A 20,530-nucleotide genomic window follows, 5' to 3' on the forward strand; every position below is an offset into this window, starting at 1 on the left:
ACCATCACAATGGTGCTACCGGGCCCTCAGGGTACAGTGCAGTATCCTATACGAGCACCCAATGAACACTCGCAGCTCGCAAAGATAATGGAGAAAGTCCCTGGCCTTATTCTTCAGCTGTTATCAGAGCGTGGTGCACTTACAAAGCTCTCTGTCTCCTCCTGCACTCCCCTCTGCTCACAGTTTCCTCTATTCTTGTCCTTCCTACCCCCCTCCTGTCCACCCCTGCCCCCTCAGTCGATCTCACCCCGTCCTGTTTTCCTCACCTTGCTGTGCGGAGTCTGATTTGTGGGATACAAGGGGAAGAGGGTTTATGCTTTATCCGTCAAAGCTCCATCCTGTATCTGCTCTCTGTTCTATCCATGATCCCATTCAGCCTATTGTGCAAGCAGTCATCACTGAGCATGCTTAAAAAATGGTGCAATGGCCTGCACAGCCAGAGTTGAACAAAAAAATAAAAGGGAGCAGAATAATGAAAATAATAGTGAGATTTGTGCAGGTTGCCTCCTTTTTTAATTCCCCCCCGGCTGCATGAACAGAGGAAGCATTTGCATATTTGTTCGTCTAATGTGCCGAGTGTCTCAGGGCTTGTAATGAGATAAAGCTCCCACCTTATCGGACCACTTTATTAACAAAAAAAAGGAAACAAGTGAGCGAGGGCAGAGCGGGTCAGTTGGGACGGCTCGGCTGAATTGCGGCTGTCTGGCGGAGGAGATAAGCAGGGCTGTCCCGCAAACCAAACCAAATCACCGCTCAGCAGCAGTCACTGGCTCGGCTCTGCAGGCTCGATGAATGGGTCCTGCTGCTGCATCAAAAGCCCAGGGGACAGCATTGTTTAACACTCGGGAGTCCCACAGTGGGGATCAATACACGATCAGACCTTGATTATATCCACACTTAATTAACCTCGGTATAAAGATAGACTCAGCGTCCCACCAGGGGGGCACAGACAAACAGATAGTGTAACTGTCTTTGAAAATGGAACGTGTTTTTGCACAAATGTAGAGGATTTTGGCACAGTGGCAAGGTGTGTGTGAGCATGAGAGTGTGTATGTGCCTTCCTGCCTGTGTCTACTTTTACTTCCAGCGGTATTCAACTGCTTTTGTTTTTGTTATGACATAACGAAAACGAAGGCTGTCATTAAAAAAGAAAATAAGAATAGACCTTTCATTTATTTCATTTCTTTTTGATACTGAATGCTGGTAGTTTAATTAACGTGCATAGACTTGAGCTTGTATATTTCTTTTCTAGTTTTCTGACTACTCAAAGCACTCAAAGCATCACCTACACATTCACACACTGATGGCAGAGGCTGCTATGTAAAGTGTCCATCAGTAATAACTAATCCAGAGCATTCAGAGCAACTTGGGGTTAAGTGTCTTGCCTAAGGACACAGCCGACATGTGGCTGTAGGAGCTGGAGGTTGAGCCCCCGACCTTCTGGTTGAGAGATGTCTATCTCTGTAAACTGAACCACAGCCTCCCCACATAGGAATGTGACCGCTGATCATCAGCCTTGACACACATTTTTATAAATTTGTGTTTGACCTTTTGTCTTTAAGTGTGAATTAAACACAATATTTGTTCAAGCCATGAAGAGATCCAACAACATGATGCTGAGGCCACATTCAAAACGTCAAAGAAGGTCCCTTTCAACAGAGATTATCACCTTTATGTTGCTAATAATCTGATAATCTGGTGCAAAATGTAAATATATATATATATATATATACACATATCTCCAAAATGACATTTTGATATTATATTTCTTATATCGATGTAAGAAATGACTCGGGGAGTTGTCATTGTAATGACTGCTGCTCTTCTTCAGCCTAACCTCCCGTGTCCTCCTCGTCCTCTAAACAGCTGTAGGCTAACTGTTCTCCTGAGCCCCGTTTGAAGCTGACCTCCCCTCAGATGAGGTGTCATGGCGGCAGGAAACGCAGAGGTGACATAACTTACACCCCGTGACTGACAAACGGAGGTGACAGGACCGAACAAAGCCCAGGACCGCTCCCCTGAATGCAGCAATTAATGGATTATTCATTAATTTAACATGCTGAAAATATAAGGAAGAACTGAAATGTGTGGGTTTGAGTGTGTGTGTCAGTCAGTGTGTGTGTTATTTGTCTATTCATTTGTTTGTGTCTCATTCTTGCATCATGCTCAGAAGAAGAATCAGGTGGTGCAGAGCTCCAGGGGCCTTGCATAAGGGAAATTCGGCGCGTGTTCGACACCAGGCAGTGTGGCAGACGTTACATAAGCCAAAAGCAACTGGAGGCTGGTGTGCTCGGCATCCACCTACCTGGAGGAAGCGCACTGATTTTTTGAGCTGCTGCATTAATTCAATCCATTGTTCAGTCATTCTTAGTTTATGACAGGACTGTTCTTTCATAAGGGATAAATTAATTCTTATTTCTAAATGAATTCTTTTTGAAATAATCGATGAAAACAAAAAATCGATGCTTTCTGTCCGTCTTCAGAATATCACTGACACATCTGACGGCCAAATTCCACCAGACGCGTGCCCGGGCCGTAACAGAGCTGAGATGGTGTTCACTTCATTCAATGTGTGTGCTTCACAGGGGAAAGATGACTTGAACACAAATTAGCATGCTAACAGCTAACATTAACCAAGTTTGAGAAACATTTCTTTGACGTGTATTTTGATTTCATAGTTTGCAACATGTCTCATCTGCTAACATGGAGGAGGCGGGCTTATTGACCTGTACTTCAGCCGGCCACTCGAGGGAGCCTTTAATCTTTTGGCTTCACTCCAGACGAGGTGTTGCGCTGTCCATTCTTTATACAGTCTATGTGCTAAAATGACATGTAGGCATCTCTGAATGTGCAGAATCACATTGAATGACTGGACTTTTTTTTCCCAAAAATGGTTCGCCCTAATGAATAATTAGAGATCTGGATTAGATTTGAAATATAGTCTACCTGTGTTTCTTCCTGCGTCACTGTTGAGGTAGAAATGTTCCTCTAAACCTCTTTAGTTCTCCAACCTGGCACAATCAGCCGCAGCCAAAATCCTCGAGCAGCGAGACGATCTTTAAGCCTTTATTCTCCGTCGCTGATCCTCTACAGTAATTCAAGCTGATGCAATTGAAAAAAGCGTCTTTTTATGCGTCTTCTTACCTCAAAGACCTTTCATCGGACTGACTGTGCATCTCTTACAAGGTTACCTTCCCTCCTTCATGTCTCCGCGATCGCTTCCCTTTTCTTCACCGAATCACTCTCCCAGCTACCGGATCTTTTTTATCTGCCAGAAAGTGAATTAATATAGTTGATGGGACAAACATTGTCAATCTGCCGGAAGAATAGAGCTGACTGAATTCAATCTGTGCAGACAATACCGAGGGGAAAAGCACTCAGAGACAGTGGCACTTTGCTGAAAGTCTCTTGTTCTGGAGAGGTTATTGGCCTTGACAAAAAAAGGGGGGGGGGGGGGATGCAGAGTTTGCCCTCATTAATGCCGAAGTAGCCCTCCAATCATGAAGTGGAGTTTTTCTGATACTAGTCCTCTTTGTCCTCGCTCTTTCCCTTTAAATACTGTTGGAAAACTACTTCCCCATTCACTCCAGTGTCATCTATGTGTTATATTCAAACAGCCACTCGCCAGGTGCGTGGCATCGGCAGTATAGGAAAATCCAAGGGGCGCTGGCCGTCCATAGGCGTCGTCACGGTACCCGAAATGAGTGAAGAAGAAAAGAAGAGGACATATTATCCCCCTCCTCCACCTTTTCAAACAATCCCCTGTGGTCTAAATGAAACATCTGTGCTTTGGTTAAAATATAAAATGAATCAAGCACCAGAGGAGGTTTGTGACCCTGTATAAACCAGCTCTCTCAGAACGCTCCGTTTTGGGGTGTGTGTGTCTCTTTAAATACAATGAGCTCCCCTGAGTTTTCCCCGTAGACGTCACTCCTCTGTAGCGAGAAAAAAAAATGGCGGACCTGCTCAGAAGTTTTGTTCTTGGCTGGGGGTGGAGATACCAGGGGAGGTGAGTTTTTTTTTGTTTTTTACCAGAATCCCACTGTGACATCACAAGGAGAGCATATTTGAAACAGAGCATTTTTCTGTGTGTTGTAAGACTTATGCAGACCACAAACAAAGGACTGGATGGATTTATTTCACATTTTGTGGATCTGTAGACACTTAGGTTACCCAAATAAATGTTCAAAAACACTTTGAAAGAGGATTTTTTCATAATATGTCCCCTTTAATGTTATTTTATAACTACCTGCTGCTTGTTACCTGCTCTTTGTTGGGGAGGAGGGCACTAAAATCTTGCCTATGAGCACCAAGTGGGTCAGGGCTCTGACTTTGACCCTCCTGAAGCTTTTGTCAAAGCCTTGTGATTGAATCTCTGACAGTGTATGTATCTACTTTGACATTGTTTTCTGACTTTTCTCCGACCAGATGCTCTGAATGTACACTGTGTTAACTGTTGTTTTGCACTTAGCTGATGTTTTCCTGTTAATTAGGCTGTGTATAAATGGGGTGGGCATGTTTAATAAGTTAAAGTTAAATCCTTTAAACCATAAAAGGTTGATTTAATAACTAATTTAAATGATGTTTTTTTTCTGTATAAATGCATATAACTAGTATAAAATCATTTTAAACCATCAAATGGGCTGGAAGAGTGGGGTTCAGATTTTTGTAATGTTTCTGTTTAAATATTGGATTGGGGGTTGGTTTATAACGTAGCTCTATTAACGTAGATGAAACATGAGCGTGCTACTTATTTTTCAATAACATAGGCCTAATTTGTTGGCTAAAAATAAAATAAAAGGAGTTTGTTCAGATAATGTTTCAGTAAACATTGTTTTTAAAATATACCAAACATTTTAAACATATAAAAACCTTGTGCCGTTGTTTAGCTCCAGCATTAAGTATGACGATTTAACCTTTGATCTTACAGATTGTAACCAATGAAATGTCTCTTTAAACTTTAAAGGCAACAATGATAACGAACGCCTGGCGATTGCTAGACAGCGAATCCCATACCGACTTGGTCGAGTAGTTGACGAATGGCTACTCGACAAAGGTAAAAAAATCACTGATTAAAATTTTAAATAAAATAATTTGAACGTAACCAAGTGGTAGAAGTTCTTCTGTCGATAATAAACATTAAAAAAAATAAATGTTCAGTTAAACTTTAAAAACCAAATGATTTGAAGAGTTCGATTAAGTTTGTCTTACTTTTCATAATAATGTATTTCTTTGAGAGATGTTTTAATACGTGTTTATTGTCAACTAAAGGTTAAAGGGACTGTAAATATGAATTTAAATCCTCTTACTGAAGTCACATGAGCATTGTTAAAAAAAAAATAATCCTCATAAATTGTGTTGCTGTAAACTTCTAAAGGATACTTTTAAAAAGTCATGACTAGTTTGCCAAGTGTTGTTTGAGACACTTGTGACACATGTTCAGTACAGTACAGTACTGGTTGTGATTTAAAAAGTGCCAGCAGTGATAAATAGAGTGCAATAAGAATTGGCATCAGAATTTTGAGTCCCTTTAACAGACATTGTAAATATGTATAGGGCCTTAGATGAAGGAACTGTAATATAAAACAAACTGAGTGCATGCTTTGTTTTTTATAGTTCAATAACTAATTCATATCTTTCACTTGAAATGTGAAATGAGCCCTATCATTTCCGTCTCTTTCATTTCCGTTCTGCGTTCTGTTCTGGGTTCTGTTCTGTTCTGTTCTGTTCTGAAATGTTGTTATTATTATTATTTTTTTTTTCCATGTCTCCTCCGACCCCATGTCTGTCCTAACTTTGACTTGCCTCGGGTTGCTTTTGCTAAAAGGATGAATAGAATCCAAAATATCCAGAAGTGTGTCCTGCTTCTTGTGAGATTGCACACAAGTAAAAGTGCAGATTTCACAGCCTGTAGTCGGTTTTTGAAGTTTGTTTCCCCCCACCATCCCCATGCTTGCTGTGCACGATAAGATCAAACACATACATACCGGTACATAACTTACACTTCTCTTTATGCTTAGCTTTGTTGGACGAATGCTTCTCATATTTTTCCTCGGGCCATTTTCCTGCAAACTAATCGTCCTTTTGTATGTTATCTTTAATCTGCTGCTCACACATAACATCACTAATTAATCTTTTACATTAGCTTGCCCTTTTAGCAAAGCTGCTTTGATTTTTTTTTTTTTTTTTTTTAAACCCTGTGTTATTATTTCACATGTTTCTTTTGTTTCTCTTTGTAGGCATCTCATCATTATAAGTGCAATAAATTACCCGGGTTTGCCTCCACAACCCGTAATTTATTGGTCTCATTAGCCACTGGGCAAATAATCTGTCTTTCTGTCGTTGTTGTTTTTTTTTTTTTCTTCCTGTTTCTGTAGAAGTGGCTGAGTCCACAGCTCAACATTCTTGTATATATGTAACGTTGTTTTCCCACAGGGCGGCAGCTTACAATCTTCAACAGCCAAACCACTATACAGATTGGGGGCTGGGAGCGGGACCGGAGTCGATCGTTTCAGGGCCAGCTCTCGGGCCTCTACTATAATGGCTTGAAGGTGTTCAACATGGCCGCCGAGGGAGATCCCAACATAAGGATCCAGGGCAGCGTGCGGCTGGTGGGGGAGTCGCCCTCCTCTATCACGCCGCAGTCCAGCACCACGGCCAACCGCTCGGAGACGTCCACATCCATCATGGAGATCACTACCACCACGGCGTCCAGCCGGCGGGTCAAACAGACGACACCGCGAGAGCCTCAGCAGGTAAGATCGCCTTTAAATGAGTCTGTCATCGGAGGCCTTCACTCGTGTCATTATTGTCTCCATTTGATCCATTTTAAAAGTGCTTACGATTCCCAGCGTGCAGTTAAGCACATCCCGGATTAATTGAATGCATTATGTCATTATGTTCTTATGAAGTGGAGCGCACGCTTCACTTTTAAGCGTCAAGTCTTTCTTCTCCTCGAGTCTTCTGACCTAAAAAAACGGAAGAAAATAAGAACATTGTTCCACCAATAGGAGCAGCTCGACAGGCTCACTGTGGAGCGTTTTCTCTCTTGGTAATCAGATGTGGCTCTGTGCAGTGTGTATGTATGTGTGTGTGTGTTGGAGTGATAACCATCGAAGAGGTCCTCCATCATCTTTATCTGTCCTCTATGAGGTGCGCAGCATCTGCAGGAGCATATTACTTCTCAAATGTCACCATGTGTGACTAAACAATGCAACACAAATCCTATCACATGAAATGGTGATCACGTCATGCATGCACACGACAGCTGAGCTTTCCTCTGAAAACTGAAGCAGGGCAGCAATGAGACAGGGATTTTTAAACCAAAACGTCTCACTATAAGAACATGTGATTTAGGCATTTACAAATATTTTCATACATTTTAATTCTGACTGTCACTAATTAATCACAGGATTTTCGTCATAATAATCTAAAAATAAAATGAATTACCTTAAACTTTGATGTACAGGACATCATTTTAAAACCAGTTTTTTCATCTATAAAGTGAGCTGCGCCCTGTGCGACCAGTATAAAACTCTAAGACATGTGCCGTCATGACCACAAGTGCAGCCGCCGCCATCACCCATTGCACTCAACCAGACATGAAATACTCGCCCCCATTCACTGTGGATTGCAAACGGCCATATCGCTGCACAAAACCTGCTGGGATACATACCTGCATGGAACGGGCTGGATGTGACAACTTTTTTTAGAGCTTAATTCTTTAAATATTGACGATTATACCGAATATTAAACTATTAAATAAGACCTGATATAATAAAAAGATACAATGCAGGGGATTTCAAAGACAGCCTGAGGACTCATACAAAGTTATAGTGTTGGGGGGCGGTGATAGCCTTGTGGTTAGTGCGCGCACCATGTACAGAGGTTGAAGTCCTCCAAGGAGGCGGCCCAGGTCGAATCCAACCTGTGGTTACTTACTCACATGTCATGTCTCTGATTTCTGACTCTATCCACTGTCCTGTCTCTAAATAAAGGCAGAAAAAGTCCAAAAATAGTCAAAATATTTTAATCATTCAGTGAGTCAGTTGTAGGGAAGGCCCACATAGCATTTTAAAATAAGCTTAAGAGTAGACGGAAACGACCCTTTAATAAGGTATTAATCAGCTTTTACAAATTTAGTTTAGAATCACTTTTTTTGGATTTCACTCGTTTGGATTAATCCAGCTGGGAAAGAGGAAGATTATAGCATCTCCAGGAGGGCGCGGGCGGGTTTAACTTCAAAACAGGAGATGTTTAAATTCTTTGATTTAAATGTTCCTTTTTGGACAGATTGTTTGACTTTCTCTCGTTACTGTTTCAATAAGATTACATTGAATACATTCCTTTAAAAGGATGATATGTGTTGATTACTTTCATTGTCCAGATTAGACAGACCGCAAATCGCTGTTCTTCAACCCGTTTCTAATATTTAATTTCATACAATGATCTTTTGTCGCCTTCATCAAAAAAACAAAAAGTGTTAAATCGACTTGAACTCTGAATGTAAAGTATTTCTCTTTCAATTTAGCAGACTGTTCAAGCTACAGCTTCGTTTAAAATTACAAACTACCACCAAGAATTTGCACCTCGTTTTCATCCTAGCAGCAGCAAACACCTCGCTCTACTCCCCCGTACCCTCCCTCCCTCTCTTTATTCCTCTGACCTGCAACCATCAAAACAGTTTGTGTAAGGGTCTGCAGATGCTGACAAATAATACAATCATAAATATTGATCCAGGGGAATGGTTTTCTCACGGACTCAGCACGGCTCATGGACCGTTGCAGGAGCATGTAATGCAGTAGACAATAGACTATAATTATATCCCAGCGCCATGCCGTGTAATAAATTGCCACCAAGGATCCGAGAGATTGGCAGAAAAGGAACAGGCTTGATAAGATGGATGCCCGTCTTTTTCACACCGTTACATATGGACAGCCAAATAAATGACCACGGCCATTTAGAAAGGCAAGTGTATTAGAGAGATAGTTCTTCATTTACATGTTTTCAGCTTCAGTGGTGTGATATCATTCTGACTTTATGCTAATCAGATGCAGCTCCAATGGGTAAATCAATCGCTGTTTGCCGTGTAGCAATCATGAGCAGTTATTGGATTTGATTTGAGTGTTTATGTGGAGCTCAATCGTTGAGATACTTGTCCCGATTGGTTTAAATGTTTGTTATGTGTACAGGTTATAACCAGGACATCTAAGGTATCAGGTCATACTGGGAGGAAAGGGATATAGATGATCTGATGCCACTACCAGTTGTGGTATTGGGAATGCCTTTGATACAGCCTAAAATCTTCTTCTTCTATTTTAGAGTCGCCTCCAAAGCTGTTTTATTAGAAATAATATTATGGCAGCCTGAAGCAGCTACTTGTATAAAATGGTGCAAAAGAAAAATGTGCTGCTAGTCAAAGAAGGCAAAGAAGGCAAAAAGTCAGCCGTAACTGTTTTCACATCGCATATTTTACGGCTACGTATATTTTCTAAAAAACATAATCATAATCAAGTATGACCTTGCCGACAGTCTTTGGGTACCGCTGAAGATAGTCTGTATAAAACATGAACGTAGTCTCGGTGACATCACCTATTGGCTTCGGGTTTTATAAAGTCACCATATTAGAAATATTATCTCATCTTAACTTTCAATCAAGCAAGTAACAGACAAAGAAAAGTGTAGCTGAGGGAGGCCCAGCAACAGCAAACAGCTGCAACACGTCCACCTGTCAGCACCTAATGATGTAAATGTGTAAGGTATTCTTAGGCCTAATGAGAGAAAACAAACAGATGAGTTATGAACTAATTCATACCCTGCATACTTTCAACCACATGCACTATTGGCAGGATCATACATTTACATGTTTTTGTACCAGGCTGTTAACATTTGTGCTGTAAAATTTGGAATTGTCAATGTGGGGATTCCTTGGATCTTTCAAACAGCCTCAAGTGGACACTCGTGGGACTGCAGTTTTTTTGCACTTCCACAAAGGCTTTACGTTTCACCATCGAAGGTTTTTTAATCGGGGTACTCTGTATTAGCAAATGCTACAAGAAAAACTTGTGTCAGAATGTCGCTAAAATCAATCTGAAGACATGTGTTGTGCTTTCAGGTTATGTTGAAAGATCCCATCTGAATCGACCTGCAAAGGCTTTGAAAAGTGAGAATAGTTCAAGGCTAACTGTGATGGTTAAGGTGTTATCTTATGCATTCACACAGAATAAAAAGGTCATTGGATTAACGAGTTGCTCAGTCATGTAGGGGGCAGAGATGAATGAGGCGTGCAGAAACCTGTGCATCGGAAGATGTCAATGTGTTCTGTTTGAGCCGACGTGACGACCTTCCCGCCGAGAGCTCCTGTGGTAGAACATTACTGTCTCAGGACACTACACTTACAAAGACATCGTGTCTGGCCCCGTGTAAAAAGAGATGGTGCATTCACTGTCCTTTCCTGTGAATAGTCAGCGTTTTAATCATTGTCCAGCTGTTCCATCTCTCCTCTTGATGGCTATTCAGTGAATGTTTTTTTATATCCTGAGAGGCCTGCGTTACTGGGACACATAACATTTTTAGTGAGGCTGGCCCCAGTGGAAATGGAGCTGCTAATGCTGCATGGAGGTTGGCAATATCAGGCTATAAGCATCGAAGCTCGATGACAAGGGTGCTCCAGAAAATGTACACCAGGCTGTCACATGCTCAGGTTCATTAAACATGGTGAGAACATATATCTGCTACCTTTTATAGGCCATGAGAGGTTACGATCAATACACTGTGATGTTAACCTAACATGCATTAATGTTTAAGTCTGGTTAAAGGAAGAATGTGACATTTTACACATAAACAAAGCAGAAATCAAGTATGTATATCCTATGTCTCTCTGAGTCATTACCGTCTACAATGAGGGAGAAGCTCGAGTCCCGCTGGCTGTGTTGTTGTCAGAGCCGTGTTGTGTATAAAAGCTGTTTTAGTCAAAGACTACAGAAAAGAAGAAGAACATACTCACTGATTATTTGGATGTCACATAAGTGTCACGTAAATCTCGGTCATTCTGTGTCAATTAATGTGCAACATGACGCTACTAGCTAACTAAAGTATGCTAACATTAGCATGCTAACACAATATTGCAGGACACAGGTGATTGCCGCTGGAGCAAAGGGCAATTTTGTCCGCCTCTTGTAAATCCACGGCCAGGGGGCTCTCAATCCAAACAAAAGCAAAAGATGACGTCAACGCTAGCATGGAATCATGGGAGTTCTCTCTGCTATTGGTGGGGTCAGCCCTATGTTCCCACAGCCCAATGGTCCCACAGATTTTTCTTTAAATTAAACCCTATGTTCCCACATTTCTAGGACATTTTCAAAATTAGGTCTTATGTTCCTACATTTCCCTTCAATTTAAGCCCTATCCTCCCACAAGATTTTTTGGAAGCACATTATAGTAAATGAATGAATGAATGAATGAGACATTTTATTTCGATCAGCAGCAATTTGGATGCAGCAGCATACAAATTTATGAAAAAGGAAATGTGGGAACATAGGGCTGTGGGAATATAGGCATGCTCCCGCTATCGGCACACTCAAGGATGGGTGGGGGAGGACGTGTTGGTGCTAAAGTGTATCACCGACTAGACTGATAGTCGTATACTTTAGTCAAACAGAGCTTGAACAATAGTTGTTGTTTTTGTATAATCTGTTTGCTTACGGGTACACATCATCATCTAGTTTCTCATGGCTGTGAACTCATAATGCTTGCCTCTAATAAAAGAAGTTTGCAGTCTATAATGACGGGACAATATAATGTTTCAGTGACACAAGCTCTGTTGATTAAGGCTTTGTCTTCTTGCTCCGTCCCTCTCCCCTCTCCTAGAGGGTAAAGCCAGCCCTGATCATCATTAGTGTAATGATTCTGAACAGGGTCTGGAGGGACTCAGACTTCTCAGGTGCCCCATCCAAAAAGTTCTCTAAATGCCCGACTGGGGTTACATTGTTATTGAATACTGTGGGCCTTGGCTTATGGGGACCATTACATTAATGTCATTCTTCTCAAACCACTGGGTGTCCACTCATGCTTTATTAACGGGAATATTATCATCTCAGAGCTCACTGGCTTAATCGGGAAAGAAGTGCACCATGGGAAAAAAGCTGATGAGTCAGAATTGTTATTTTAAGTGATTAGAATTTCCCTTTTGCTTAAAGGATAATTGGATTGATTTAATTCCAGGACTTACAACCCACTCAGATAAGAAGATGGTAGAGAAGAGTAAGACCTCGCCTTGGTTTAACCCTTACTTGGATCACATCCCAAGGTTTCATTTTGAGTTTCTACCATCGGCTCTTATGTGTCAAGTAGTCTCTGTAGTGGCTTTTTCTGCTGTGCGCTTCCAGGCCTGTGAAGGGGAGGTAGCTTAATGTAAGAGCTTCACTGTCACGTCTTAATGAAGCGTCTGCTCTCTGTAGCAGGGCCTGGCCACATCCAATTAAACCACAATGCACTGGGGTATGCGTTCACAAACAACAGAGCACCTTTTGTTTAGATACAGGAATAAGTTCTACTCATTTCCTTAACTTAGTGATATCATTAGAGTTGTTCTGATAACCAAAATGTCTCTTATGCAACCTTAAATGAGGGATCATGTTTCATTTTGAAATGGGCTAGAAGCTCAGCCGTCCTTTTCTTACACAATAAGGACACAATATTAATCTTCAAACACAATCAAAAATGTAGATGGAACCAGAGTAACAACTGCATCTTTTAAATAAGAAAAATGTGCATTTTCAAAGCCCTAACTTTAGCACCGTCCTTCTTTCACTTCCATAGACTAATGAGTGACTTTGCTGATCATTCATGCTAATTTAATTCAGCCCAAAGGCCATTAACTTATGACAAATAACATACCTGTAGAGTTACAGAAGAGGAAAACTCATCTAGCATCTTTTTACTTATATTCTTATGAAAATAGATTGTGTCTTGAGAGTGAAATTCACCACAAAGTCAGTGCTAAATCTGTTCGCGTGTTCATCACAATCTCCATCATGTGTTAGCATCAAGCTAACAAGCTAACAATGCACATAATGGTCCATCTGTGAGCTGTAGAGCCCCCACGGAGAATAATGCACCAGCTGCCACCTTTCAGATAGTTTCCCAGTTTATGTCCCAATCTGATTTAATTTACAATCCCTGAGTAAAATCAACTACTTTCAGAAATGGTGGTGAGAAAATTAGAAGTTCCCCCATTGCGCCTGTCAAATGCAACGCACCTTTCTATACACAGAAAGGTTAATTAAAGCAAGTGTTAACTGGAGACACATTTGAAATATACAGTAAAGTGTTTATGAATGCCAACCCACGCAGGTCTAACAACAACACTGTCTACTAATGAACAGATACTGTCAGAATAATAGAGCATTAACTCTTCATTATTTGTCTCCACCACTTGTCAGTTTTATATGTGGGAGAACTGCTGGTATCCTTTGGGATATATACGTATGTTGGGTTTTGGGTGCTGTAAGGTTCCTGGTTCGAATCCCCTTTCAGCCTTTCTGTGTGGAATTTGCATGTTCTCCCTGTGCATGTGTGGGCTCTCTCTGGGGACTCTGTTTTCCTCCCAGAGTCCAACGACATGCTCATAGGTTAATTGGTGACTCTAAATTGTCAGTAGGTGTGAGCATGAATGTTGGTCTGTCTCTATGTGTCAGCCTTGTGGTTGTAACCCCGCCTCCCGCCTAATGACAGCTGGGATCAGCTCCAGCCCCCCCACGACCCCGTATGCAGGATAAGCAGTATAGATAATGGAAATGGATGTTGGGTTCAGGGCAAGTTTTAGTATCATTATAATGTTTGCATTACATGGAAGTCAATGGAAGTCAAAGCTTAAGTTGCATGTTGCAGCCTTTTCAAAGGGCTGGTGGACCAAACAAAGGAAAATGTCAAGCGTCAGAGAGATAGCCTTTAATACCACATGATGCTTAATCAAAAGCTCTCAGGGATAAGAGATTGTGTGCCCTGTGTAGCTCTTACCCTCCCTGAAAAAAAGTACAAAGCCTGCTATCTAGAAGAGCCATTGAGGGCCCCCTTGACAGTGATGGATCCTCACCTACATGGCTCAGTATTATCAACACTGGCCAGCACACATACAGTATATAAATCTCTTGAGGAGCGGTCATAGTGTGAAGCTGCCATCCACCCGCAGAGCTGTCTGCAGGAACAGCCTCTTAAATTGGTGTTTGCTCGAGCAACAAAGACAGAACATCCCTAGGGGAAATGTTGTTTGATAGGATGTGTATGTGCCGTATGCAGTTACATAATTAATGCATGAAGTGTTATTGTTTGGGAAAGATATAACTAAGTCAAACTATATTAAACAAAGAATCACTCAGTGGTTTTATCCCTCAGTGACTTGGAACTCAAAGTAGACGTTTTGACATTGCTTAAACCAAAGTATTATTCCATCTAATTATTTGTTGTTGATTATTTCTTCCTTTTTATTTAAATTGATGGCATGCAAAACGTCCAGTAAATCCAGAGCATGTGCAAACCTTTCCGAATAACATCACTGTTTTTGTTTCTCTTGTTGTTAAGCATGATATCTAAGTCGCCCCAGACTGAGTTAACCTGAGGAAGCTACAGGCACAACGCGTTGTTCGCTCGCAATAAAATATGATAAAGTTATTTTCAGTGTGTCACAGATTATTGATTTATTTGTCATGGTATGTTCCTGAAACTGTGTGCACCTAAGAAGGTATAGGCTGTGCATGGGGTACCCTGTTGGCCATTTACATATTTGTATTGCTTTAAACAGACTTTAACATGACCTAGTATCAAAGGGGATGACTGCACTCAGAAGTAGACATTGTCACACCACAGTATATGCCTGTACAAACACATGGGGGAATTCATACAGTGGCTGTAAAGCTATTTATAAAGTCAAACCCTGAACCAGCTGCTGCATTCCTGCCTACTTGAAAATGGAGTCCAAGACAACCCTCCATTCTGTAAACACATTAGAACAATTGGCAATACAATATTTCTTTGATGGACAATAATATTTGACCCCATACGGTGTTTCATGCTCGCCATCTCTCTTTCATAACCTCCTCTGCGTCGAGTACAATTTCTCTTTTATAGCTTGTTGCTTGTGGAAATTTCGACAAATGCAGATTACGGCCTGTTCCGAGGGGAGAATGAACGGCCGCTATGTCACATCATTGCCACCAAATAGCCAATTGGCCCCACTGTTTTCTGAATTAACCCTAGGTGAGGTGGGTGTAATGGCCGTTAGGGGGGGAGGGGGGGAAGTGAGGAACATTCAAAACGCATTGTGCAGGGCCATTTCATTTGCAGTCACAGCACACGGTTCAGTTCCGGCTGAACTGTTCTTGTAGTGGCTGTGTTTGTCTTGTGCCCTGAGACGAGGGGCAGAAGAAACTCGGGCCCCTCTGTAATTCACGGGGATAATCGAAGATTTGACATGCTGCACCGCTACACCTTCAGTGCAGCGTGTTTGGGTACCTGCAAGACTCCCTCTCCGGCTCTCACAAACAATATAATAAACTTAATGTCACAGTGATGCTGTGGTGAAAAATCTTCTGCAACTAAGTTCTCACTAACTGCTCAGTCTGCACATTCCCTCCTTTTATAATCATCCACACACCCATGTCTCTTTATTGTATCTGGTATACTACCTTCAGGCATTGTTGTGATTGTCTAGATACTGGCAGGGATTATTGTTTTACAAGCTAAGGCTGCAAAAAGTCTGCACGGCCCAGATTTAATACTAATCCTGCATGCATCAATATTCAGACCTGAGACTTATCTCGGGTATTAAGCACTCCTCGGGCAACTGCAACACATGCAGAGCAGGTTCTTTAATTGTGCTACATGATGCGATACTCGCTTTTGAGTTTAAGGATGACTCAATCTTCATGTAAGATGCATGCTGATCTACTTTCAAATCCTCGCTCTGCCTCTCTGATCTTTAGGAAAGATTTGAATTTGGGAGCAAGTTGTCCATAATAATTAGATTTCTCAAAAAGGCCAATCCTGCAGTCTCATGTTCTGGCTCCACCTTTTTAAAGTGATTTTTAAAGTGAGATAAATGTACCATAAATTGCTATGAGGGTGTATTTTTTTTTCTGCATGAGGGTGTAAGGTAGAACCTGTAATACTTAATAATCAGACAGCTCAGCATTACTCACTTTTTACCAAAACTTTAGAACCATAGAAGCTTTTTTTTCCCCTCCAGGAACTTGCAGAAACATAACATGAGGCCTTTTAAGACCGCAGGAACTTTTCATAGTTCTAGGACTTGTTGGAACCCTCCTCCTTTTTTATTGCTTCTGCACCGCAGGAACTATGAACTATTTTAGTTCCTAGAACCCCATAAGGAGGAAACTTTTTAGCTCCTGTCCGTGCAATTAACCGTTAATAAACAGAGTAATTCTAGGTTATTTTATTATTTTACAAATTGATGCACGTCGCTGAAAACATTGTGGAACAACACATTTAATTTCATCCTCCGTTTGGTTGACCTGATTTAATTCTGTTCTGGGTCAGGAAAAAAAATGGAAAATTTGCCCTAATTCAGTTTTTAAATGTCAGTTTTGTTGAGTTAATTGAAGGGGGCCTCGTCTGCACAAGCTGCAAAAGAATGGAGACAGAGACAGAGTAACCCATCATCATCCTCCCAGCCCTCTCGACTCAGATTCATCCCCCTGGGACAAGTCAGACCAGGACACTGAGGAGTCTCAGCAGGACAACATTTTAGAACCTGTGATGGCTAACACTTAACTTTCAGTGTGAAGATCCTGCAGAAGGCTCGTGTCACAAACCTGCATAGAAGATGACTCAACTTTCACACCTCCCTGACCCAATCTTTTGTTCTAAAAAAATTGAGCATTCATCTTGTGTCTGCCTGTTTTTAGTTAGTTGACCTATTAAGCCCCTCCCTGTTTACAAACTGCTTTGGATAAACGGGCAAACATTCAGTAAGTCAAAAGGCTATTTTTTTGTCAACTAATAGGAGAAATGCAAGCCTCTAACAAGCGAGTAAGAGCTGTTTCCTGAGTATCTGGCAGTTAAGCATCGATTTCCCTTTCCTCGTTTTATTGCAGTATAAAAAGCATAGGTTGACTTTGTTTGTTCACTTTATGGCATCAGGATTTAGGATTCCCATCTGTGTTTGTGCCGGGGTCAGATATGTGATCTCGACTCTCTCTGCTGAGCTACATGATGGATGGTTGTTATTTTAAGGTGGCGTTTATTGTTTTTGTTTTGACTGGAAAGTCATAGAGAGGGGGACAGGGGGGGTGAGAGATACCAGACTGCATTTAGGCCACCAGTGAACACACAGGGCAGTTAAAATACTCTGCTGCTCGCTTACAAAAACATCGACAAGCGGCTCCTCCTTCTCCTTAACTTGATAATCCAGGTCTACAATCCCTCCCGCCCACTACGCCCTGCCAATGAAAGGCATCTGATCCAACCTTCACAACAGCGCCCTAAGACTCCAACTAGACTCTTCTCCTCTGTCGCCCCCCAGTGGTGGAACAAACTTCCAAACTCCATTTGATCTGCAGAGTCCCTCTGCACCTTTAAGAAAAAGCTAAAGACCCAGCTCTTTCATGAAACATTCGACTTTAATGATGATGATGACGGTTTTGTTTGATAACGACGACTTATAAGATGGTTTCTATACTGATTAGAGCTCTCAAGAACTGCCGTCGATGTTGTGCTCTGCCTCTGGTCACTTCCTGTCAACACCTCTGGTCGCTTGCTGTCCGGACTTAAAGCTGTTCGTTTGCACTTACTGACGCCGTTTTTCTCGTCTCTACATCTTCGCTTGTGTTGTACTTACTCTCTGATGTATGTCGCTTTGGATAAAAGCGTCTGCTAAATGAATTGTAGAAATGAACATAGAGTTTGCACGGCTAGCTCCAACAGCGAGGGGGGTGGGGGGGGGTGGGGGTACAGAAGTCGACATCTTTCTTATTTAAATGGAACCATTTCATTACTTCCTATCATAAAGTATCCCTCGTCTTCTTTTCTTCTCCATATTTGAATGTCCTTCTGTGAGTGTTACATGTTTGATAAGAGAGACTCTTTTTTTTTTTTTTAAAGATGACTCGCTAACATTTTGTTCTTCTCTTGTTCTGTACTTTGAAAGTCGGGCTGATTCTGATTCAATTTGTTGTTCAGAAAAACGATTTATCTGAAGGAACTCCCTCAAAAAGAAAAGAACAAATATCACACCAGTTGAAACATGACACTATTTAAGAACAGTTGGAATTTATTTTGTCAAGTCTTCACAGAGCCAGTATTAAAATTTTAATAACCCTGCACTGAATAGAGCTCAATAGGAAATTACTGATTTGCAGAGATGATTGTACGAGTTGTTATTTTACTCTCTCTCTCTGTAGTCAGCTTTTTCAAATTTATTTTGATAGGAAACGCTCGTCACTTCGCTAACCAAGTGGAACTGTTTGCTCCAACTCATCTTGACGCAGATCATATTGTAAAATGAAGAAAAACTCTCTTTTTTTGTCAAAATTCTCTCAGAGTGTGCCGGCAATTAAAAAAAAATGCACATGCAGAGCAAACTGAGAGGTTTTTAAAGAGTGGGAGAGAGAGAGAGAGGAACAGGGAGGAGGATTAATCAGTCCAGGCTTCAGTCCTGCTGAAGGATAAATTGTCTTATGGACTTAGAGACATACTGCAGTGTTTAGTGTGAGTGTCCATGCCCTGTGAGGTTGTGGTGCCTTCAATTATTCAGAGAAAGAAAACATCCTCGGGATACGATTTCCCCTGCAATGCAGATGTATGGGATTGACCATCACACTACTCAGATACCATGATCTTAAGGGTGGGGGGGGAAAGAGTGATTGTTATCAGTTGGCTCGCTTCTCTGACAGGTGCTCTATTGATTGTTCTGGTTGTATTATATTTATTGTCCCTTATGAACAGTGGCGCCAGGGAGCAGTGATATCAGAATGAGAATCAGAATCGAGGTTTATTGCCAAGTACATTTACACATACAAGGAATTTGACTTGGTGTATTGGTGCTAAACAATTAACAAGGAAATAAAGCAGAACTAGCAACAACTTAAATAATACAGAATAAGAAGATATTACAATATATAAAATATAATTTAAAAATGTAAAATGTAAAATATAAAATATAAAATATAAAAAGTAAAAATAAAAAACACAAAATGTACAAAAGGTGCAATGTAGGAGCTGTGCAGTGGATTATGAGAAAAAAAATCTTAGTGTGTGTAACTACTCACAGAATGCATGTAAGGAAAATACATTTTTAAAGTCCAGTGGGCATTAATGTAACATGTATGTATTAATGAATAGAGTGAGAAGATGGGGGCCGTAATGTTTCAAAACAGTGCTCAAGATTTTAAATCCAACAAGCAGAAAAGAAGGAATAATTATTCACAAGAAACTAGAACAAATAGGAATGTAATGTCTAACTCATGAGAGCAGGAGCAGGTTGAAATGTAGCATGCAGATTGAAATATCTCCGGTTCTGCACTTTTTGTGTCTCTCCGACCTCCTCGTCTTGCCCTTATGGTGAGCGGAGTGCCGTTGTCGGGGGCGCTCCTGGTGTGTTCTGCCCCAGGCCTGGTTCTGGGTTGGTGCCCACCCAGTGCTGACAGATGGTGAAGTAGGTATCGGTGTCGACCTGCAGTGGCTCCCGGGCCTGCAGCGTTCACTCCCAGAGACAGACCTTATCCATCATCTCAGCCTCACCGGGGGCCATTAGGGAAGCTGCCCTTCAAATACTGTTTCACACGTAAGGTCCAATGCCGCCGGGCGGTCCAGTCCACCTTGACATGGCTGAACATGCTTGTGTGTGTGTTCATGTGTGCTCACCATCTCCTGTGTTTTGTGATAATTGAAAGCAGTAACAGGCTTTTCTCGCAGCGGGTGCATGATAGTCCTCGTCTTCCTTTGGCTTGATTTAAAAGTCTGCAGAAATGTTTAGAGGCAGGTTCCCTCTTACCTTCAGCTGCTAATAAGATAGTCAACAAAGAAGCATCTTTTGTTTTTGCAGGTTTCACACTGTTGGCAGCAAACTACAGACGACTGCAGATTGTCCCATGAAGTCTGTTTTTGGATGACAAAAATGGAAACCTACGCAGTGTGAATGTCGCCTCTGTTGTTTAATAAAGTGTTGGATTGTGCGCGGAGGAGAAACTGACGCTGACAGCTTTTGCAGCATGTTTTATGCAGCATATTGTTGTCTCTCAGGACAGTTGCTGTTATGATTTGTAGAAACAGAAAATAGTCCTGGGCCAACTGTTGAGCATAAGATACAATTTGTGCTTCAGTGCCTCGCTCCCCACCTGCACGATGCTGCGATCAGCTGCTTTATACATGACATTCATGAACACGAGCTCCGTGCCAACATGCTCACCGAGCCGTGCTGAGCTCATTGCATTTAAAAAAAAAAAGGATTTCCTCAAAGGATGGTAGGAAGAGTTGCGTGCATCCAAAAGCTTATTTGTTAATTAAAGAAGCACTT

General features: G+C 41.5%; 1 protein-coding gene across 17 annotated transcripts in view; it reads left to right on the plus strand.

The window, feature by feature from the left end:
* The window catches only part of LOC109983199 (neurexin-1a), a 338,575-nt gene that overhangs the window by 280,821 nt on the left and 37,224 nt on the right, over positions 1–20,530 (plus strand). For 12 of the 17 annotated variants that reach the window (XM_065959877.1, XM_065959879.1, XM_065959882.1 and 9 more), the window contains 2 exons: positions 4,967–5,056; positions 6,436–6,755. In XM_065959877.1, coding sequence (XP_065815949.1) covers positions 4,967–5,056; positions 6,436–6,755 — 410 coding nt within the window. The remainder of the gene's footprint in view (positions 1–4,966; positions 5,057–6,435; positions 6,756–20,530) is intronic. The other 5 variants (XM_065959887.1, XM_065959888.1, XM_065959889.1 and 2 more) reach the window with 1 other exon arrangement.

This window comes from Labrus bergylta, chromosome 10 (assembly GCF_963930695.1).
Source record: "Labrus bergylta chromosome 10, fLabBer1.1, whole genome shotgun sequence".
Lineage (NCBI taxonomy): Eukaryota > Metazoa > Chordata > Actinopteri > Labriformes > Labridae > Labrus > Labrus bergylta.